General features: G+C 44.1%; 2 protein-coding genes across 6 annotated transcripts in view; both read right to left on the bottom strand.

Moving 5' to 3' along the window:
- Positions 1 to 5187, bottom strand: part of Sla2 (Src like adaptor 2) — a 28795-nt gene extending 23608 nt beyond the window's left edge. The window contains exons 1-2 of one of the 2 annotated variants that reach the window (XM_063248403.1): positions 4800 to 5187; positions 1352 to 1497 (exon numbers count right to left, since the gene is read on the bottom strand). In XM_063248403.1, coding sequence (XP_063104473.1) covers positions 1352 to 1442 — 91 coding nt within the window. In that variant the 5' untranslated portion in view covers positions 1443 to 1497; positions 4800 to 5187. The remainder of the gene's footprint in view (positions 1 to 1351; positions 1498 to 4799) is intronic. The other variant, XM_003467742.5, reaches the window with a different exon arrangement.
- Positions 5188 to 11240: 6053 nt separating this feature from the next.
- The window catches only part of Ndrg3 (NDRG family member 3), a 71360-nt gene continuing 60927 nt past the window's right edge, over positions 11241 to 21673 (bottom strand). For 2 of the 4 annotated variants that reach the window (XM_003467636.5, XM_063248399.1), the window contains 5 exons: positions 19428 to 19475; positions 15175 to 15210; positions 15039 to 15090; positions 13880 to 13918; positions 11241 to 12852 (listed from right to left, as the gene is read on the bottom strand). In XM_003467636.5, coding sequence (XP_003467684.1) covers positions 12671 to 12852; positions 13880 to 13918; positions 15039 to 15090; positions 15175 to 15210; positions 19428 to 19475 — 357 coding nt within the window. In that variant the 3' untranslated portion in view covers positions 11241 to 12670. The remainder of the gene's footprint in view (positions 12853 to 13879; positions 13919 to 15038; positions 15091 to 15174; positions 15211 to 19427; positions 19476 to 21673) is intronic. The other 2 variants (XM_005002762.4, XM_063248400.1) reach the window with 1 other exon arrangement.

The raw sequence follows: 21673 nt of genomic DNA, 5'->3' as shown, positions 1-21673 counted from the left end.
GGTCATACATCAGTCAAAATACCATAAAGTTATCATTTTAGATGAGATTACCCCTTAAACTGGTAGCTTAAGGAAGGCAGCCTTATCCAATCAGTTGAAGGCCTTAGGAGAAGACTGAAGTCCTTTGAGGAAGAAGAAATTCTGTCTGCAGGTTGTCACTGGATCCATATAATGGTGACTCACACCCAGGGACTCAGCCTGTGGGCAGACTTCAATAGGCCCTATACTCATAAGAGCCAAGTTCTTATAATAAACCAATTCCTCTTATACCCTAGAGCTGAAGAACAATACATTAGCCAAATCCTGAATCAAGATATAATTTGAAAAAAAAACTTTTTTAGACTGGATTTTTTTGTTTTGTTTTGGTCTTTTTGAGACAGGATTTCACTGTCTCAGTTCAGACTGGCCTTAAACTCACTGTGTAGCCCAGGCTGGCCTTTAAACTCACAGTGATTCTCCTTCCTCAGTCTCCTAAGTGATGTGATTACAGGTGTAGACTCTTTTGAGGAATAAGAAAGAGTAGGAACCACAGTTTTGACATAAAAATATTAGAATTTCTAGGATTCTAATTGTCCTAAAAAATAGGATTTTTTTTTTTGAGACAAGATCTCACTATGTAGTGCAGACTGGCCTTGAACTCATTATGTTGGCCAGGCTGGCCTCAAACTCATGGCAATCCTCTGCCTCAGTTTGCCAAGTGCTGGGATTGCAGGTATGCAGCACCTCACCAGGTAAAACAGGGAATTTTTGGTTAGGGCTATCTCAGAAAACTGGTTAAAGGCTCAGTGTATGCACTCTGTGTGTGTGTGTGTTTCACTATTAAAGAGAGCCCTAATGTTGGTGTGGTAGTGTATACCTATAATACCCACACTTGGGAGGCTGAGGCAGGAGGATAACATGTTGAGAACCTGTGTCAAAAAATCAAACCAAAATAAAAATAAAAACAAGGCTCTGGTTTAAACCCAGGATAATTTTCTACAGTGATGGAAAGTTCTACAATTCTGTGGTGTCCAATAAAATAGCCACTAGCTCTATGTGGTTACTGAACATTTGAATGGGGCTAATGTGACTGAGGAAGTGGGTTTTTGTTGCTTTGTGTTTTTGTGGTGCTGGGGATTGAGTCCAGGGCTTTGCACACACTAGGAGAAAGCTACCACTCAGCTATTAACTCTAGCCCCTCCTATTTTCTCATCTATTTGGCTGATATTCTTCTACTATTATAAACTCCTCAGGAGCAGGGATCCTGCATGAATGGCTCACTGGGAAGGGTCTGGTATATGTTAGGGACTCACTGATACCTGGTCAGAGAGGGGTGAAGACTGGTACCTGCAGCCTCATGGGATGGACCTACCTGCTTGCAAGGGCCCAGGTTCCTGGCCTTGGACACTGGGACTCACACTTGGGCTTGGCAGCATTTTCCTTCTGCTGGGCAGACTTCCCATGATTCCTCTACAGAACTCTCAGAAGCGCATTGCTGAGACAAATCTGAAAGAGATGCTAGCATGAAGATGAGCCTGTGCTTTCTAGACAACTGTCACTCTTCAGCTTGGCCTGATTGATCACCTCAAGGACACAGGAGAATGACCCTTCCTTTAGGACAGTCTTCTTTCTTGCAAACTGGACACCGACACTGTTTTTTCTCTCTCTCTCTCTTTTTTTTTTTTAAAGAGGGATTTGTAGGGGACTGAACACATGGCCTCTGCACTGAGCTACATCCCCAGTTCTTTTTATTTTTTATTTTGAGACAGGATCTCACAATTCAGCACAGGCTAGGCTCAAACTTGTGATCTGTCTCAGCCTTTTTTTTTTTTTTTTTTTGTCTTTTTATTGGTACCAGGGATCGAACTCACGACTGCCTACTTGCAAGGCAGACACTTATGCCGCTGAGCTAAATCCCCAGCCCCTGTGTCTCAGCCTTTTAAACTTTTGGGATCACAGACATGTGTTGCTGCATCCCATCTTTCCTGTGTTGCTTGATTCCTTGTTTCTGGATCTTGGCCTGTGTACATCTAGAGGGTGGTCTGCCTAGATCCACCCTTCAGGAAATTTTCCTAGAATCCTGTCTTTGCTGATCTTCCCTTAAACTCCTGTGGCCCATTTAGCCATTTCTCTGACCTGAGATCTTTGTTTTATTTTAAAATTTTTATTTGTATTAGTACAAATTTGCAGTAAATAATGATCACATCCATCTTGGGTGGTTGGTACATGTATATAACATAACGCATCTTAATTCTTTTTACTTCCCTTTTCCCTCACCCTGAGCTCTTCTTTTTTTTTAAAACCTTTTTTTTAATTAAACTTTATTTATTTATTTATTGGTACCGGGGATCGAACTCATGACCGCCTGCTTGCAAGGCAGGTGCTTATGCACTGAGCTAAATCCCCAGCCAAATACTTTTTTTTTTTTTTTTTTCCTTGGTACCAGGGATTGAACTCACAACCTCACACTTGCCAAGCAGGCACTTATGCCACTGAGCTTCCCAGCCCCACTCTGAGCCTCTCTTTCCCCACTGGATAGCAGAGGACCATGCCAGGAGGGTCTCAGTCCAGATTCACCTAGGGTCAGAGGTGGGCAAGAGGGATGGCAGGGGCTTGGGACTGGTGTCACAACAAGCAGAGGTGACCCAGAACACAGTTATCGGTGACACGGGACAGAGTGAGTTGTTGGTGGGAGGCTGCACGACACAGTGATGACTTGCAAGGCCTTGGGGGCCCGGCCGTTGGGTCAGTTCCCCTCTTGGTGCCTCTTTCCCCCAGTACGTATCTCGGAGGAAATGCCCCAGAAAAAGGCAAACAGCTGCCTGCCTGGACCCACATGTCCTTTCTTTGCTGACTGCCTCTTCTCAGCGACCCACCCCCTGGGAGCCTCCCTGTTCTCTCACTCCCTGTTGCATTCCTTCCCGTGGTAACTACGCACACTCACTCACTCGTTTATTCCAGTGTTGGCTTAATCTGCCATCATCTCAGTGCCCAGCAGCCCTTTGTTTAGCATTTAGGAAACTCCACTGAGGGCCCTCACACTTGGTAATGAGTGGACAGATCATCAGCTCTTTTACAGGGTCTCATCTGCACAACCATCTAAAGCCCCAGGTTTCTACATGGTTCAAACACTCTATCACAGTGTTGAGGGAGTGGGGTGAGTTCTGTACTTCTCAGATGGCTTCCTTCTTTCCAGAGGGATTCCATTTCGCTGGTGTCTGTGGAGTTCTGCTCTGTGCCAGGTGCCTGCCAAGGGCTTTACGGGGTGGGGGAGAACTCAGCATGGTGGGGTAGCACACTGGCTCCTTCCTTGCCTTTGAGCCCCTCACTACCTGGCTGACACTTCCCATGTCCGTCAGTTTCATGTGATGACTTCCACAGCCTCCAAGAGGCTGGCACACCCTACCTCAGGTGCCAGGCCCCTGCCCTCTTGTTCTCCAGCCCCATGTCATCACTTGGAAGAACAATACCTGTTGGCAGTTGCCACCCCATGGGGAGTTCAGTATTCCCAGGGACAGGGGCTCGTTTACATAAAATGGGGCTGTTATTCACAAAATGGTTCTCCACAGCCACTTCCAGCTCAGCCTTTTGGGATTTGGCAGCCGTGCTCTGTGAGGTGCTGCTGCTGCTTTTGACAACTGTGTTCCCTCACTGCTGGGGCACCCAGCTCAGGTCATCAATAGTCTGCTGTGCCGTAGCCTTTCCTGTGTACGAGGTAGACTACATGCCTACTTTTCCATCTGCCTTGGGCAGCATGGGTGATTATCCCAGCTCTACTTGAGGGTGTGAACTGGAGATTGCACCCTGACTTCACAGGGTTGTGGGGGAGAATTCACTAAGCCTGATACAGAGCAGGTGTCAGGAGGCTGTTTCCTTTCTCCTCGGGCAAGACCACAGTCATCAACTGCAGCAAACTCAGGCTTGCAGGTGGGCCAGGGCGGTGACCAGGGAGAGAGGGGAGCTGCACTCATGCTGGGGCCTCTCTCGTACTCTGTGGCTTTCTTCACCCACTAAGATGAAGGCCGGGAAGCCTCTAGGGCAACATGGAGATCAGGCAGCTGCCGGGCAGGCCTAGCAGGAACGGTAGGGCTGCCCCACTTACAAGAAAATCTCACCATTAACCACACATGGATCAGCAATTTACTATGTGCCACGTCCTTTCTAGGGGACCTGGACAAGTGGGTGGTAGGAAAGTTAGTAAAAAGCAGCTGAGATCAGCACACTACCCAGAATGGTATTTTTTCCCCCTTTTTGAGATACAGGGCACCACCATTGAGCTACATTCCAGCCCTGATCATTTATTTTGAGACAGGGTCTCACTATGTAGCCCATGCTGGCCTTGGATTTGTGGTCCTCTTGTCTCAGTTTCCTGAGTAGCTGGGATTATACGCTTGAGCCACTGTGCAGGACTTGGTTTTTTTTTTTACTATCTCACCTGAACCCTATTTCAGAAGCAAGGTCCAAGGGCCACGAGGAACTTGTATGCCGGCAGCTGCTTTGTGAGCACAGAGCAAGGACTATTATCTGCTCTTCTGTGAAGGTCATTTCCAGTGTTTAGGGTAAGAGTTGAGCTGAAAGGACTGAGCTAAAGTTTGGAAGTCTCTCTCTTTTACTATGTATTTATTGGAACTGAAAACTACCCATGGCTCCAGGGAACTCTTTCAACTGAATCTCACCCTTTTGAGAGAATGATAGACCATAGCTGACAGTGTCATCAGAGACAATACTATGACCTATACAGAAAGCCCACCCGCATCCTTGGAGAGGACCACTTCTCCCCTATCCCAAGTTCCTCAGAAAATAGAAGCAAGTGTACTTACCAGCGTCTCGTACTCAGAGGCTTGGGGACGACACTCAGCTAAAACGCATGCTTCAGTTAGGGCCTTCTGGAGGATCTTCAGAGAGGTTCTTGGAGTCGGCTTGGGAAGCTCAGCATCTGTCTGTGGTTGGCAGTTTGTACGCTGGCCTCAGGACAGAAGCCCTGTGTGCTCCTCAGTAGTCTTGGACTGGACGGCCCTCCCCAGTACCGCCAGCCAGACAAGAAGGGTCAGGGCTCTGAGCTATCAGACACGCAGGCGCAGGTTCTTAGAGTGCTGGCTTCATCTATAAACTCTGTGGTTCTTACAACCACCCGCTTCCTCTGACGGCATCACAGAGGACCGAGGAGCCACCTTGCCCAAGTTCCTGTTTCTGAGGGGAGCAGCTGCTATCTCATGCTGATCCTGGAGGAGGTGGTTCTGGTTTTTGTGGCTTGGTCTGCTCCCCGGAACACAACCAAGGGATATGAACAAGAGTTCCCCTGGAGACCCTAACCATAGTAATCACCAGAGATATTGTTATGGTTGATATACTGTCAACTTGAGAAGTTTAGAAGTTTAACTGACTCAGAAGGGTACTTTGTAAATATCCTCATGCTGTGCAAGAGGGCACAGAGATTTTGTGAGTGCTACACCTAACCTGGTGCGAGGGGTAGTCTGTATACAATATAAAGGAAGAGAAGAGGCTTGTTCCCCCATTTTGCTCTGGCTGCTGCTTTGGAAGTGTTGCCCCAGTGCCATGCCACCCTGCCTTGGAGTCAGTTGATTATGGACTGAAACCTCCACAGTGAGCTAAATAAACCTTTCCTTCCTTCATTTTGAGTGTCCTGTGTTTTGTCCCAGCAAGGAGAGAAAAGTAACCAAGACAGATACATTTTGTTTGTTTTGTTTTTGAGACAGTCTTGTTTTGTAGTTCAGGCTGATCTTGAACTCACTAGGTAGCTCAGGCTGGTCTTCAACTCATGGCAACCCTCCTGCCTCAACCTCCGGAGTGCTGGGATTCCAGACATGCACCACCACAACCAGCCAGGAGAGAGTGAATTTTAGTGATTTCTAAGGTTTTCTGACACCTGAATCTAAGTTCCCACAGGGGAAGCCTAGCAACCTAAACTTGGGGAGACTCTTTTGGCATGTTTGGGAAGCACTGCCTTCTTGCATAGGAACTACCTGGGATCTTGTGAAACTAAACATTCTGACTCAATAGATCTAGAATGGAACTCAAGATTCTCCATTTCTTTTTTTTTTTTTTCTTTTTTGAGACAGGGTCTGGCTATGTAACCCAGGATGGCCTCAAGCTCTCAGCAATCTTCCTGCCTCAGTCTCTTAAGTGCTGTGCATTTATAGGCATGCACCACCATACTAAGTGCAAACTCTCCATTTCTAAACTCCCCAGCCATGCCATGTTGCTTTTATGGAGACTACACTTTGGATATAAAGGTCTGGGTGTAGGGTTGATGTATACCTCATTAGTAGAGGCCCAGGGTTCAATATGTAGCACAAAAGAACAAAAATATGGGCAGTGGTTCTCAAAGTACGATCCTCATGCCAGCAGCCTCACCAACAATAACGGGAATTTGTTAGACATACAAATCCTCACACTGCATCTCAGATAAACTGAATCAGAAATACTAGAAGGTAGGGGCCCAGGAATGTTTTCATAAGCATGCCAAGCGGTTCTGTTGCACACCCAAGCTTGAGAATCACTGGTCTGGGACAGGGAATCTGACAGAACTGCAGTCTGTGGTTCATTAAAATTTACAATTGTAGCCAGTTGTGGTGGTGCACACCTGTAATCCCAGCACTTGGGAGACTGAGGCAGGAGGATTGCCATGAGTTCAAAGACAGGCTGGGCTTCATAGTGAGTTTAGGACAAACCTGGACTACAGGGCGAGAGCCTGTCTCAAAAATTTGTTGTAATAGTTTTATCTGCTGTCTACTCTGATTTGGGGATGGCTGCTCTTTAACACAAAATGGTCCACTGCACTAAAACTCTCCTGAATCTAACTCAGACTCTCCAGCCTTGCTGGTCACTTGCCAACTAGAGCTCTTCTTGCTCTTCTGTGTCCACCATCCCTTATGCCTCCTCTTTGCTCCTGGGGACAGTGTGACTTTGAAGGAACAGGGCACGCAGCGCTGAAGGCACCAGAGTGATGATGCATCCTCCCCCAGGAAGTTTATCAGGTTACTAGAGGGACTAAATATGGCCCAGCACTCCCACTCCTGCCTCAGACAACTCTTGATGCCCACCTCATGTGAGGGCCAGATTTTAAAGACTGGTCTTTAGGTGAAGTCCATGAATGAGTTAGAAAGTAGGGAATGAACCTCTTTGGTGTTTTGTGTGTGTGTGTGTGTGTGTGTGTGTGTGTGTGTGTGTGTGTATGCCAGGAATCAAACTCAAGACCTTGTGCTTGCCAGGCAGGTGCTGTAGTGCTGAGCTACACCCTAGCCCTCTCTACCTTTTGAGACAAGGTCTTTCTCTGTGGTTCATGCTGGCCTCAAACTCATGGTGATACTCTTGTCTCCTGAGTGCTGGGATTACAGGGATGTGCCACTATGCCTGGCTGTTCTTGAAAGAATTCTACCATAGGGTCTGGTGTATAACTCAGTGGCAGAGCACGGTCTTAGTATGCTTGAGGTCCTGGGTTCAATCCTCAGAAAAAAGAAAATAATCCTACCATATAACTTCTTTTCCACTTAAGGAGGCACCTAAGAATTAGAAGATTTGAAATCCAACTTTGCCACTGGGAATGTATAAGAAATATGTATTAGACCCTCTGGGTAGCTGAATAATGAGGATCACAAGTTTGAGCCCAGCCTGGCCAACTTAGCGACAACCTGTCTCAAAATAAAAAAACAAGGGGCCAGAATACCCAGTGTGAACCCCCCGAGTTCAATTGCCAGTACCATAAAACAAAAACAAATTTGTTCTCCTACCTTGGCTCCAGGCCAGAGTTCCTAAAACCTGTGATTTCCTAACCAACAGGGGTGCTAGAAGCATATTTTGGTCTAGTATTTGGTCTTTGATCCAGTTTCTGACATAGAGCACCTAAGTCCTTTGGTATCTCCTGGGTGATAGGAAAGTCTTTTACTCTCATGAGGCAATTCTCAGTGGGCTCTGGATGCAGGTTGGCCATCAGAAAGACCAAAGCTTAGCACTTTCAGCCCCATCCCTCAAGGTGAGAGGGGAGAGGAGCTAGAGACTTATCAGCTACATTTGCTTGGAAAAGCCTCCCTAAAAACCCCTAAGGGGTTCAGAGTTTTATTTTTTGTCCTTTTCCTTTTTATCGGTACTGGGGATCGAACTCACGACTGACGACTGCCTGCTTGCAAGGTAGGCACTTATGCCTCTGAGCTAAATCCCCAGCCCCCTAGGGGTTCAGAGTTTTAGATCAAACAGGGTCATGTGCTAAGGGTGGTGTACTCTACCTCCAGGGCAGAGCAGCTCCTGTGCTTGGAACCCTTTCAGAGCTCATTGGGTGTACCCCTTATCTAGCTGTCCATCTATAGTCTTTCTAGGAAACTGATAAATGTGTTTTGGAGTTCTAAAGCTATCACAGCAAATTATCACACCTAAGCAGGGGGGTGTGGGAACCCCCAATCTGTAACCATGTGGGACAGAAGTGCAGGTGACTTGGGGATCCACTACTTTCAACTGCTGTCTGAAGTGTGTGTACGGGCAGTTTTGAGGGACTGGTCTCTTAGCCTGTGGGGTCTGCACTAATTCATGCGAAGTTTGTAATTCAATGGGAGGACACCTAACTGTGCAGTGTTAGAGAGCTGGTTGTTATGGGACAATGCACTCACAAAAGTATAGAATGTAGCAGATCAAACTGTTCCCCTTATAAAATTATTAGTTTTGTGACCACTTGTAAATTAACTCTGGTGCTGTTTCTGCAGACATAAAATTGGAATAGGCATTTCAATGGGTCAATAAGGTGCTCTTCTCCCAAGACTGGGAACTGTGTAAGGGTCTGATCTGTCGTTGGCACTCAAAAAAAAAAAAAAAAAAAAGATTAATAAAATATAAAAGTGCACTGGTTTTTTTTTTTTTTTTTTTTTGAGACTGGTTTCACGATGTAATTTAGGCTGGCCTTGAATTCACTATATAGCCTAGGCTGGTTTTGAACTAACAGTGCTCTTTACACCTCAGCCTCAGCTAAGAGACCAGTCCCAAGAGCTGGGGTTACATGTGTGTGCCGCCATCCCTGGTTATAAACTGATTTTTAAAGAACTGGAAACTTATAGGTACAAACTCCCTATGGTGAACATTATCATTATGTGTATTTAAAGTGCATAAAAAAAAAGAATTGCAAACTCATGACCCTGAACTTGCTAGGTAGGCGCTTATGTTGCTGAGCTAAGTCCCAGGCATGCAAACTACTTTTTCAAGTGAGGTAACTTTGGTTAAATCACTCAGATTTCCTAAACTTGGCATGGTAGTATACACTTGTATTCGCAGTACTTGGGATGCTGAGGCAGGAGGATCACTTGAGTATAAGGCCAGCCTAAATTACAGACAAGACCGTCTTTTTTTTTTGTTTGTTTTTATTGGTACGAGGGATCGAACTCACGACTGCCTGCTTGCAAGGCAGGCGCTTATGCCGCTGAGCTAAATCCCCAGCCCCAAGACCCTGTCTTAAAAAACCAAACCTAACTGAACCAAACCAAATCAAATCAAGGCTCAGCAGCACAGTGCCTATCTGACAAATGTGATGCTGTGAGTTTGATTTCTGGCACCAAAAAAAGAAAAAAATCAAAACATGTTTCTGAGGTGTTTTCTGCCTACAAAACCAAAGTTTTATATAATCACTTATTTAGTCAACTTTTCTTTTTTTTTGAGGCAAGGTCTCTCTATGTAGTTCAGGCTGGCCTTGAACTCATAGTGACCCTCTTGCCTCAGCTTCCTGTGTGCCAGAACTACATGCATGCGCCACCACACCTGGCTTAATTTACCTCCTTGCTTCCCACAAAGGAGCCATGTTTTTTGGGGGAGTACTGAATGGGAGAAAATGAAATTTAAGTCTGAAGAGGGATGAGGGAAGAACCAGTTAGCACAGTCATCTGAGGACCATTTCCAAACGCAAGCAAAGGGGAAAGCATACGGGGGTGGCTGAAAGGGCCAGAAGCCCTGTAAGTTTTAAGAGCAACCATGGCATCCTATCAACTCCAGCCGTGGTACTCCGTATATCAGGTGCTCAGCATGGTAACTGTTCCTGTTACATGCTTTTACTTCATGTCTGCTACCACAACAAGCAGGGCCACAACATTTCACACGAACCTGCCAGGGACACAGCAACCCAGATCTACTCATGGTAGCAGAGGCCCCTGAATCATCAAAGCTGACTGGTGATGATGGCCTCTTCACATTATTATTTGGGGGAGAGGTACAGGAATTGAACTCAGGGCCTCAGGCAGGCGTTGCACCACTGAGCAAAATTCCTGGCTGTTCACACTATATTTTTTTAAACACTATTCTTCATAGGTACAAATATAGCCAGTGGGAGGAACCCAGAAAAGTGACTGCAGGTTATTATTCAGCAGGCAGAAATTGGCAACTCCACATAAGATAGTGGAGCTGAGATGTTGAACACCATTCCCAGGGCTCAGCTTCTTCTTCATCAACAGTGCTGTCAGGTTTCACATGATTTCTTTTTTTTTTTTTTGTACCAGAAATTGAACTCAGGCTCTTGAGCATGCCAGGCAAGCACTTATGCTGCTGAGCTACATCCCCGGCCCCTACATGATTCCTGTTTTCTTTTTACCATATATAATTTATTAACTTGTCATAGCTGTGGAGCCTCTACATGATGCTTTTTTTTATATGATTCATTTTTAAAGAAAAAAATTTAAATTGGTGATTGAACCCAGGGTCTTCACACTGAGCTTTATTTCCAGCCTTTTTCAGTTTTTTATTTTGAGACAGAGGTCTTGTTAAGTCTCTAAATTGTTCTGGGTTCTAACTCAAGATTCTCCTGTCTTAGACTCCTAGAGTGCTGGTATCATAGGTGTGTGCCACTGTGCCCAGCTCTGCATGAGCTTTGATTGGAGGGAACATGGACATGTCAGACTGACCAAGAATCAGTCTGAACTCATTAGCTGTACAATTTTGGGCAGGTTATCCTGAAATCTCTTTCTGCACCTACAAATAGACAATGTCACTGAGTAAGATAGGTGATCACAAATAGGAAAATACACAGCACAGAACCGGGGTCCAACACTAGGCATAGTGGTACATGTCTGTAATCCCAATACTTGGGAAGCTAAGGCAGGAGACTTGCCATGAGTCCAAGGTCAGCCTACACTATGTAGTGAGAGCTGATGCAAAAAAAAAAAAAAGCCTTCAAAAAACCACAAATGAAAAAAAAAAAGAACCAGCATATAGTAACTCAGTCCTTGTCTCACACCCCAAAAAGTGGCTTCAGAGAAATAACACCAGCAGTCAAATAACAATGAGACATATACAGCTTTATTTAATAATCTGTAAAAAGTCATACTCTGACAGAGTGACAATTCCTTATCTTAGCAGAAAGCAAAACAATGTATCTGAAAATCTTCTCCCAAGACTGGGAACAGTGTAACCCTGAGCTTACAGCTAGATGTGCCATGGCTGGGGTCCTGCTGTGTGGCAGCTGCTCTCCATGGTTCTTTCCTCTCTGCCCAGTGGTACACTCTGGAGGGCCTGGAGCCCCTCACAGCGGACAGGGGCAGAAAATAATTTTACCTGGACAAGGCTGTCCTTACAACTTGGCCCCTTCCTTCTTATAAGTCGGAGTTTATAGAATTAAGACTGTTTCTCAAAATCAGTTATCTATTCAATTGATCTTTAAGTCTACTGAAATCAAGACTCAACATGATACTGTCAATGGTTGTTCCACTCCTCCCATGCATTTCCTCACCAGTGACACAGTTTTTGAGCTATACTTCTCCCTTTTTTTGAGATCAGGAGATAGAGAACCCTCTCCATCACACACCTGAGAGGCTCCTCTGGCAGATGTGTGCCTGTCTGGAAAGTAGTTATCAAATGGTAGTGACAGCAGTTTTGCTCTGCAGAGTGGAGGCCTGGCATTTTGTTTTCTACTTCTCATGCTAAGAGGTTCTAGTAATCAAGTAGCTCCTTTAGAGAAAACTTTATGTGTGTCAGAACTTCATTGTTCATGAGCTTCCAACAGGCTATATTCCTCCCGTTTAATTATAGAAGAGGCTATGTGAAGCCATCTGGAAAGAAGGCAGTAGCTGGTGCCCTCGCCTACTCCTACATAAAAGCCAACCCTTTTGCTACTGGTCAGAATCAATTAACAGTCCAAACAGTATTACAGTTTTCTACATTCCTCAGAGTTGCTCTTTCTAGAAATCATTCTGTAAATCTTGTTGACCAATTTGGAACCAAAAGAGAATCTAGTGGCCTATCTCATCTAGATATATGTTCTGTACCTTTCCCTTAAAAAATATCATTGAGAATGCAAAACAAAAAATTCCCTTTTCTTTTTTGCTGAAGCACTACAAGAAAGCATGTCTAAAATTACAGAACTATGCACACACAAACACAGACACACGTGCTCGCACACACAGAGCTGAGGATCAAAGAATCTTATCAGATACATAGTTGAGGGAGCACAGAAAAAAGCTGGCAAGAGAAGATATGGAAATTAGATCAATTAAAGATGTTGGAATGTTACAGTAATGGCATGGATGTGGTTCTCGGTATATACAAAAAAGGGGTGGATGGGCAGAGAATGATAAATCCAGGCTACTAGAGAAAGGTTCAGTGGCCATGCATGAGTTAAAGACAGTGAAGGCCAGTTTACAGGTGAAATGTGGTATGGAGTGGTAGTCTGAAGGAGGATGGACTTGCATGGTCCGGGAGGAGCATCTGCTTAGCAGGACACCTCCATGGTCTGATGTCTGTCCAGGGCATCAGGGGACTCACAGGACTCTTGAGTTCCATCTGAATGATTGCTGGTGACAGACCGGCTGAAGGGACTTTCTCCAGAGCCAATGCTACTTGAGGTTGAGTGGGTTCGTGATCTGGCGAGCCGCGTCATGCCGGCAGATGGTACTGTAACAAAGAACCAACAGCACTAGAAGTGGAGCCTTGATCAAGCTCAGCTACATGTTTTACCAAAAGCTTTATTTTTGGATTTCCCAAACCACTTAAGATAACACCCACAACAAGACACAGCCATCCCCATTTTGCAATATTTGCTTTCAGTGAGTGACTATATACAGGTTGCTGTAATCCTCCAGCTATGGTTGGAATCTCAGCTGTTTCTAGTCTACAGCATAAGGGGAAGCCCTGAGTCTGGAGTACAGCCTCTTTAGCTGTACCCACGCCATTCATATAGTGATAAGGAAGGAGGCTTTGGGAACCCACATAGGTAACCAAAACCTTCAGTGCATGCAGGACTAAAACAACAACAAAAAAGAAAGACAAACCACACAAGTATGAAAACATTTCACAAACACAGTGCAAGCCCGATACAACAAGACTACCATCCGCGTCCACAGGGTACCCATGCTGTCTGGGGAGGAGTTGGAAGGTATGGGTAGAAGGGAAGGCAGGCAGGCCTGAAGCTGTTCTCTATACAGGGCTGAAGCATGAGTTGCCTGGAAGGGAAGACCTCTGGGGGTGCTTAACCCAGACTGTTCTGCCACTGAAGTGCCTTCCAGCTTGGCTGGCACACTGTCTTACCTGGCATAACCTCTTGCTTATCCTGAGGTTCCAGCCACTACTCCGGAGTTCTTCAGGTTAACATTTCTACTCATAGTCGAGGCTGCCCTTTGATTCCCATGTCAGGATTACCTCAAGGATCAGGTGGTGGGAGAGGGAGCCTGTCTATCAAATTTCAGCTGCTGCCATGAGCCTGAACTTAGGATGATGAGAGGAGGCCTAAGTATTACAACCTGGTCCTTTCTTTCTCCTGGGGAACCAGAGCTGAACCTGTAGGCTAAACCTTTTGGAGCACAATGAGCCACGTTCTATCGGGCTCTCACTGCACAGGAAAACCGCGGACATGCTGCAGACAGCCAGTGCAACCAGAAGAGCATGGCTGGGAGGCGGGTGGGGCCAGCACAGAGGAAGATACCTGACTCGGTGCTGAGGTGACTGAGCTGCACATACGGGACTGGAAGCAGGATGGACACAGGAAAAGGCAGGTTAGTGACCCAAGAGTGCCCAGTGGCAACCTTGGCTGCCTAGTAGACACTAACAGAATATCCCTAAGTGAGGGATGAAATCTTATTTTAAGGTTCCAGAGGAGGTGAGGTGAGGCTTTTGTATCATACTGAATATCATTTCTCTCATCTAGACAGAGACAACTGTTTTCCCCTCCACTCTGCACAGCTACCCTGCTTTGGATCAGAAATGGGCTGCAAGATCAGTGGTTTTGTAAAAAGGGTGGTGAACAGGCTCTAAGGGGACTTCTGCTCCTCCCAGTGAGCCAGAAGGCTGTGGGTGTGGGCTCGGCTGGTAGTGGCTCACAGATGGGGACGACACAGCCACTCTAGACAAGACACACATGGTCTGCCTGGCAGGTACAGGGCTCTACCCAGGGCCCAGCTGCCCAGGATGCTGCCTAGTCAGCTCACCAGTGGCCATCATTCACACTGATACCCAAGACAGGAAAATCACCCTGCTGGGTAAAGAGCTCTGTACTTGGGTGAAACGATTTTTCTTCTTAAAACTCTAAGAATGGAGCCAGTGAGAGTTTTTTGTGACAAATGAAAAAGCTTGAGGGTCTCACAATACACGAGACCAGGACAGTGGCATACAGCATGGACATATCCTTGGACCTACTATGAAATATTCTGCAAGTTCATCTCCTGTGAACAGATTTCACTAAGAACACCACCTTTTTCTTTTTCAGTCTCCATAATAAACTGGAATGCAAATCATACCTTCCAATTCACGGCTAAGACAGCCGAAGCCTTAATGATTAAAAATGTGCGCTCTAGAGTCAGAGGCCAAGGTATGAATCATGGCTCTGCAGCTTAATTGTGACTCTGGTAAATGTGCTCAGCCTCTTTGAGCCTTCGTTTCTTTTTCCGAATTGGGTCAGATAACAGAACTTACCTGTCAGGTTAAAAGTACACAGTGCCTAAAAAACATTTGGGTTTTGACTTCAGGCTGGCTGGCACAGAGGCTGGGCCCTGAGAGCTGTGGCATCCCATAAGTTAAACTGCTCCTGTTATACAGATTCCCTCACACATAAAATTTTTCTAGACAGAAAGTTGTGTACTACTCACTGTAGCCCATTCCCTGCAAAAAGTACTTGAAGGCCTCGGTGAGCTTCCCAGGCTGGGGAAACAAGATAAGAAGGCATTAATCTTTCGGATAGGCAGAGAGGAGAATTGAATGACCTTTTTTTTTTAAACTTCTTACCTGAACTACTTGGGGCAGTCCCCCACAGTCTGCCATCTAGGAGAGGAAAAATATGTAAGTCAGCCAAGACTTGTCCTTAAGGGGAAATGCTTAGAACATTCCAACTAGGCCATGATTTTTAGATTCCTTAACATTTCATCATATCCAAGTTTACATTTCCTCAGTGCATTCTGTATAAAGACTTAGATGCTAACAATAATTTTGGATAGAAGTCTGAAATTACTCTTCAGTGCTTATTCATTCACAAAGTATCACGCCTGGCTTGCAGGTCCACGGCAGGGGTTTTTGTCAGGATAAAAAGAAAAGTTAGGGGGCTGGGGATTTAGCTCAGCGGCAATAAGCACCTGCCTTGCAAGCATGCAGTCGTGAGTTCGATCCCTGGTACCGATAAAAAAGTTAAAAAAAAAAAAAAAAAAGGAAAGTTAGCCACTACTTTCAACTTTGGCTTTGCCTTCACCTGAAGAATGTTACTTGCAGGCTTTGCCTCCACCTGAAGAATGTTACTTGCAAAGTTCTCAAACAGTATGACCTAACTTCTCAGTGCTTCATGGTTTCTAAATCCCTTTCAGCTCACTGTCCTTACTCTAAAATGAACCAGGAGCTGATGCTGGTTCTGCCAGCTCTCCTGATCAGTCACTAGTCTCTCTGATTTGGTGGGGTTGTTTTCTTCCTCATTAGCCTTTACATTGTGTTTTGTTTATTGGGTGCTAGGGATGGAACACAGGGATTTGCACATACTGGGCAAGCACTCTACCACTGAGCTATATCCCAAGCCTATTTGGGCCTGGTCCTCATCCTATTCTATCCTATCCATTTAAAGACTATGTCTTGCTAAGTTGCCCAGTCTGGCCTCAAAATGTGTGATTTTCCTGTCTCAGCCCCCTCAGCTGGGATGGGCATGTACCATTAGGATTGGTACACTGGTTATCTGTCAGCTTTATGGGATGTACAATGGGATTCTTAGCTGGACCAGGGCAGAAACATTCCAAGTTGGAGCCCATTCTGAGCAACTTAGCAAGCTCTTGTTTCAAAGTTACAAAAAAGGTGGGGGCTGAGGATGCTCCAGGTTCACTTGTCAGTACTATGAAACCAAAAAATTTGGGTTATTGATGCTCAGTAGGTAGCTCAGTGGTAAGAGTGAAAGATATATGAGGTTTAGTCCTCAGTGATCCCAAAAGAATCAACCAAACTACTCACTTGAGTTTCTGCCCAGGAGATTCTGACTCAATAGGTCTCAGGGTAAGGTTCAGGAGCTTCTCTCCCTCTTTTTTATTTTTGGTACTGGGGATCAAACTCATGTCCTCACACTTGTCAGGCAGGTACTGTGCTGCAGAGTTATATCCCTGGCCCTTTCTCTCTCTCTTTTTTTTTTCCTCCATTACTAGGGACTGAACTTTACACTAAGCTATAGCCTCAGGTAGCTAATCTACTATCTTTCTCACTTCTTTTTTGAGACAGGGTCTCACTATGTAGTTCAGTATGGTCTTGAACTCATGGAAATCCTCCTCATGCCTCAGCCTTCTAAGTGCTAGGATTATAGGCATGTGTCACCACGTCCAACTTTGTTTGTTTGGGATTCCCAGAATCGAACTCATCACCTTAAGCTTGCCAGGGAGGTACTGTGCTGCTAAGTTATATTCCTAGCCCAACACCGGCTTTTAAAAAAGATTTTGAGGCCAGATCTTGCTAAATTGCCCAGGCTACGCTCAAACATGTAACCTTATCTCAGCCTCCCAGGGTGCTGGTATTATAAGTATGTGCTACAATGGCCAGTTAGGTACTTGCATCTTTAAAAGGTTTTTAGAGATATAGCGTGCTGGTGTACAGACTGCACTGGTCTCTAGAATGTGATGGCCACCTAGTAGCCCAAAATCCTCCTTACAGATTTTGCACACTCTTAAGTTCAGAGAGTGTCCTGTAGGCTAGCTGCTTTCTTTTTTTTTTTTTTTTCTTCTTCTTTGTTTTCCCAGTGCTGGGGATTGACCTGGGCTTCTTGCATGCTACCTAAGTAATCTAAGACTAAATTCTATCCCGAAGTCTTTTCTTATTTTGAGATAGGATCACACTAAGTTGTATAAACTGGTGTTCTTCCTGCCTCAGTTTCCCAAGTAGCTGAGACTGCAGGTGTGCATCACCACATCTGGCAAACTGACATTTTATTTTTGTTTTTTCCAGACCCAGAATCTTGCTATATAGTCTAGGCTAGCCTAGAACTCACCATGTAGCCTAGGCTAGCCTTGAACTCTCAGCAATCCCCCTTTTGCAACCTCCCAGAGTGCTGGGATTATAAGTGTGTCCTACCTCACTGGTATTTTACAGAAAGGGCATGAATCTCATGGTTCAATTCACTGGCATTAAGATTTTCTTTGAATGGGGACCGTTATTTTGGGAGAATGGAATGCCGCAGAAGGCATAGGAGTTTTAGGTTAACAGCAAACATCTGAAAAGTCTAAAGAGGAAAAACGAACATCCAACCTGACAAATACAAAATAAATAAAAAGGTACAAAGGCTGTATTTTCATGAAACTTAGGAGGAGAAGGCTGTCTAGAACCATAAAACAGTTCCCATATGAGAGTATCAGGAGAAATTATTTCTAAGACATACCCATCAAGTAGTTTGAGAATCAGTTCAATCAGTCACAGAAGCTACCTACTCTGTTCCATGTTATTGTGGATGGACACATTTGACCAGAAATAACCCTATCTATGTAGTGAAAATGTAAAACCACAATATTGTTATTCACATTTTTAAATGAGCCCATTAATCATCTGGAGCCCAGAACACTTTAACTTTGAGCACCTCATAGCATTAACCTCACGGTATATTTCTAGAAAGTATGGGCCGTTTTGGTGACAAGGCCTCCTTTCAAGAACACTTCAAAGAGAAAAGGGAAGAAGGCAGAAGTCTTTAAGAAGCAATAACAAAAGATCAGCATTTAAATCTATAGTAGTTCAGGTAGGCAGTAGTAGCCACTCTGGAAAAAGCTAGATGGAGACAACACTAGTTTAGCAGTCTTGCCTGGGGTCTACTTGGAATGGGAAGAAATTTGATACCAGCCCTAGCAGTTTGGTACAAGATTACTCTCTGCTTGCTCTAAAAGAAGGAAATGCAACCATTATTATTACTAGAATGTTTTTAGAAGCTTCCTTACCAGTACAGCAGGATTCAGCATGTAAAGAATTTCCATCTATTATTTTGATTCTCACAGTAACACTGAATACTGCCTAAGAAGTTTTTAAGGGCATGAGAAAATGCTTACAGCACAAATGTAAGGAAAACAGATATAGAAGTTATAAATATCCTTTGATCTTTTTTTTTGGAGTGCGGGGGATTGACCCTAGCCCAAAACCTCAAGTATGCTAGGCAAGTGCTCTAGAGCCACAGCCCCAGCACCACCTCTGAGCTTTTCTTTTCCTTTTCCCCCACTGATACTTGGGAATGAAACCAGGGCCTTCACACTGAGCTACAACCCAGCCCTTTATTTTTTTAATAGTATCTTCCTAAGTGCCTATGCTGGACTCAAACTTGCCACCATCATACCTCAGCCTCCCATAGAGCTAGGATTAATGTGCGTGCCACTAATCTGGCTTCTACACATATGAGCATCTTATAGATCAGAGGGAGAGGCAAGTGTGGTGGTGCAAGCCTGTGATCCCAGCATTCTAGGAGACTGAGATAGGAGAATTACAAGTTTGAGCTCATCCTGGGCAACCTGGGAAGACCGCAGGTTTAAAAAAAAGCAGAAGAAAATTACCTGGTACCTGGTGGGAAAGCACTTCATCATTGAGATTTTGAGTAGCACTAAACTGCTAGGATTACAATACATATGTTCTACCACATCTAGCAAGACATCAATATTTTATAAGAGGTTACCTTTGGTTAGCAGAATTGTGTTTAAAAAAATTTTTTTGAGACCGTCTCAGTGTGCAGTCCACACTGACCTTGAACTCACTACGTAGCCCAGCTGGCCTCAAATTTATAGTGATCCTCTTGCTTCTGCCTCCCAAGTAAGTGCTGGGATTACAGGCATATACCACACTTGGCAAAAGTTTTTATTTTTTATTTACATTTTCTATCTTTCAATTTTCTACAATGAAAATATATTCAGAAAAAAGCATTAAAAGATAGAAAATATGAGAAGCATACAGTGGAGCTTTGCTTCATTCTGGGCAACTATCACAGAAAATACATTAATTTGAAGCATTATAATGTTCTCTCAGGGGGTTTACAATGAGGGAAAAAGACACATTACCTTTAGCAAAGTTGTATTTATAGGGTTGAGGCGAGAATTACATTCAACCTAAAAAAAAGAAAGAAAACTTCAACTTTACAAATCGGGTGAGAAAATAAGTAGCATAAGAACAATTCTGTAAGATCAACAACTCAGTTTAGTAATGGTTGAACTAACCAGATTACCAAAATATATCATGGGAGAGATAGATGATACATTTCATATTTGATAGTTCTGAACAAATTTAAAAATCTGGCTAACTTCATATTGTTGGTCTAAGTACAGTCTTTAAACAATCACATGTTGTATCCATACTTCTCCTATGGCTATACAACACGGAGAAAGTTACTTTGCTCCCTGCAGAAATCTAACTGAACTGTGCCCCTCTCCTGGGATCTCTCTGTTGTTCCAGTCCTCACGATTGAGACCTACATACCTCTCTCCTTCTATATTTTTCCTTCCTTCTTTGTTTTTCCCAGGCCTGGAGTGGGTTTACCATTTCTTATACCCTGTTATAGATTAAAAACTGGTGGTCAACACCTGCTGAATTAAATCTGCATGGTACTGAGCGTAGATGGCCCACCTGAGGAAAGCTGCCAGCATAAACAGAGATGAGAAGAGCTGGGTGTTGTGGGTTTTCCTACGTGTTGCTGTGTTTTATTTTATTTTTTGTCTTTTTTGTTTTTATCGGTACCAGGGATCGAACTCACGACTGCCTGCTTGCAAGGCAGGCGCTTATGCCGCTGAGCTAAATCCCCAGCCCCTCGTGTTGCTGTTTTGAGTTGTTGGTTCTCCTGGAGGAGCTTGTCATGACTAATTTCCCCAATATGAGTTCAACCAACCACTATTATCAGAGTAGTTCGGGACCTTGTTGGTGAGTGACTGTGGTTCACTTTCGGGGAGCTCTGGTCCTTACACTGAACATTGTTCCCTAACTCCAGAGGGGATTTTTTTTCTCCCAGAGCAGTCATGATAATTATCACAGCCTGATACATTTATGTTTGGGAAGATAACTTCTGGGTGCAACAATGTTTATTATTTGTTTTTGGTGCTAGGAATTAATCTCAAAGTCTTGTGCATGGTAGTAAATATGTGCTCTATGATTGAGCTCCACAACTCTTATTCAATGTTTTGTGGTTAATAGATCAACTAGCTCTCCCCTTTTACGTGTTTGCCAACAACAGACATAAAACCTGTTCAGTTTGGAATCCATTGGGATGAAAATAGATAACATAAAGCAAAATTATATTAATTTAAAATTTTCACAACCAACTCCATTAAATATTGAAGGACAAACAGGATTTCTATGGATAACTAGAGAAATGGAACGTGTTTTGAAAGTTTCCAGAGTTTGAGGAAAACATAAAAGACACAGGGTATGTGAAGGGAACATGCTTGCTAGGCAGGAGCATGTGTAATTTCCAGCCCTGTTTTTGTCTTTTTGAGACACGGTTTTGCTATGCCATTCAGGCTGGCCTTGAGTTCATTGTGTAGCCCAGGCTGGTCTCAAACTTGCAATGATCCTCTTATCTCAGCTGCCCAAGTGCTGAGATTACAGGTGTGTGTTACCACACCTGGCTATCTTCCCTTCTCTCTCACTCTACAAACACTTTCCAAAAGCACTGGCCTTTTGATTACTTTATTAAATTCTCTTTCTAAAAGTCTCATTTTTTAAACATTCCTCTCTAGATAAGGTAAGTGAAGGTTGCCAAAAAAAAAAAAAAAAAATCAAACATGTACATACACATATTTGTTAAATTACACAATGTATAGAAAAGATGCAGTCATCATTTGAAAACTGTCAGCTTCATTTGTAATCAAATAAATGCAAATTAAAATGGTAAAAATACCATTTTTTGTTTTTGGACGACAGTCTTGCTTATAGTATAAACTGACCTCTAGCTCAAGATTATTCTCTTGCTTCAGCCTCCTGAGTACTGGGATTATAGGTGTGTGCCACCACACCCAGCCAAAAATACCAATTTTTTGGAGGGGGGGAAGATAACCAGGGATAGAACTCATGACCTCGCACTTGCCAGGCAGGCACTTATGTCGCTGAGCTAAATTCCTGGCCCCCAGAAATATCATTTTTAATATACAAAATTAATTGCTTATAATAAAAATCCAGAAGGCTAGAGACACTGCTCAGTGGCATACATCATTCTCATATATGTGAAGCTCTGGGTTCAGTCCCTAGCACTGCAAAAATAAATACATAAATTTAGTGCTAGACATGGTATAGTGACAACAGGCAGCTTTATTTATAT

The sequence above is a fragment of the Cavia porcellus genome, unplaced genomic scaffold (genome assembly GCF_034190915.1).
Source record: "Cavia porcellus strain 051 isolate PalLab524CR breed Dunkin Hartley unplaced genomic scaffold, mCavPor4.1 scaffold_5, whole genome shotgun sequence".
Lineage (NCBI taxonomy): Eukaryota > Metazoa > Chordata > Mammalia > Rodentia > Caviidae > Cavia > Cavia porcellus.
The sequence above is the reverse complement of the archived record's forward strand: the minus strand, read 5'-3'. Positions and strand labels throughout refer to the sequence as shown.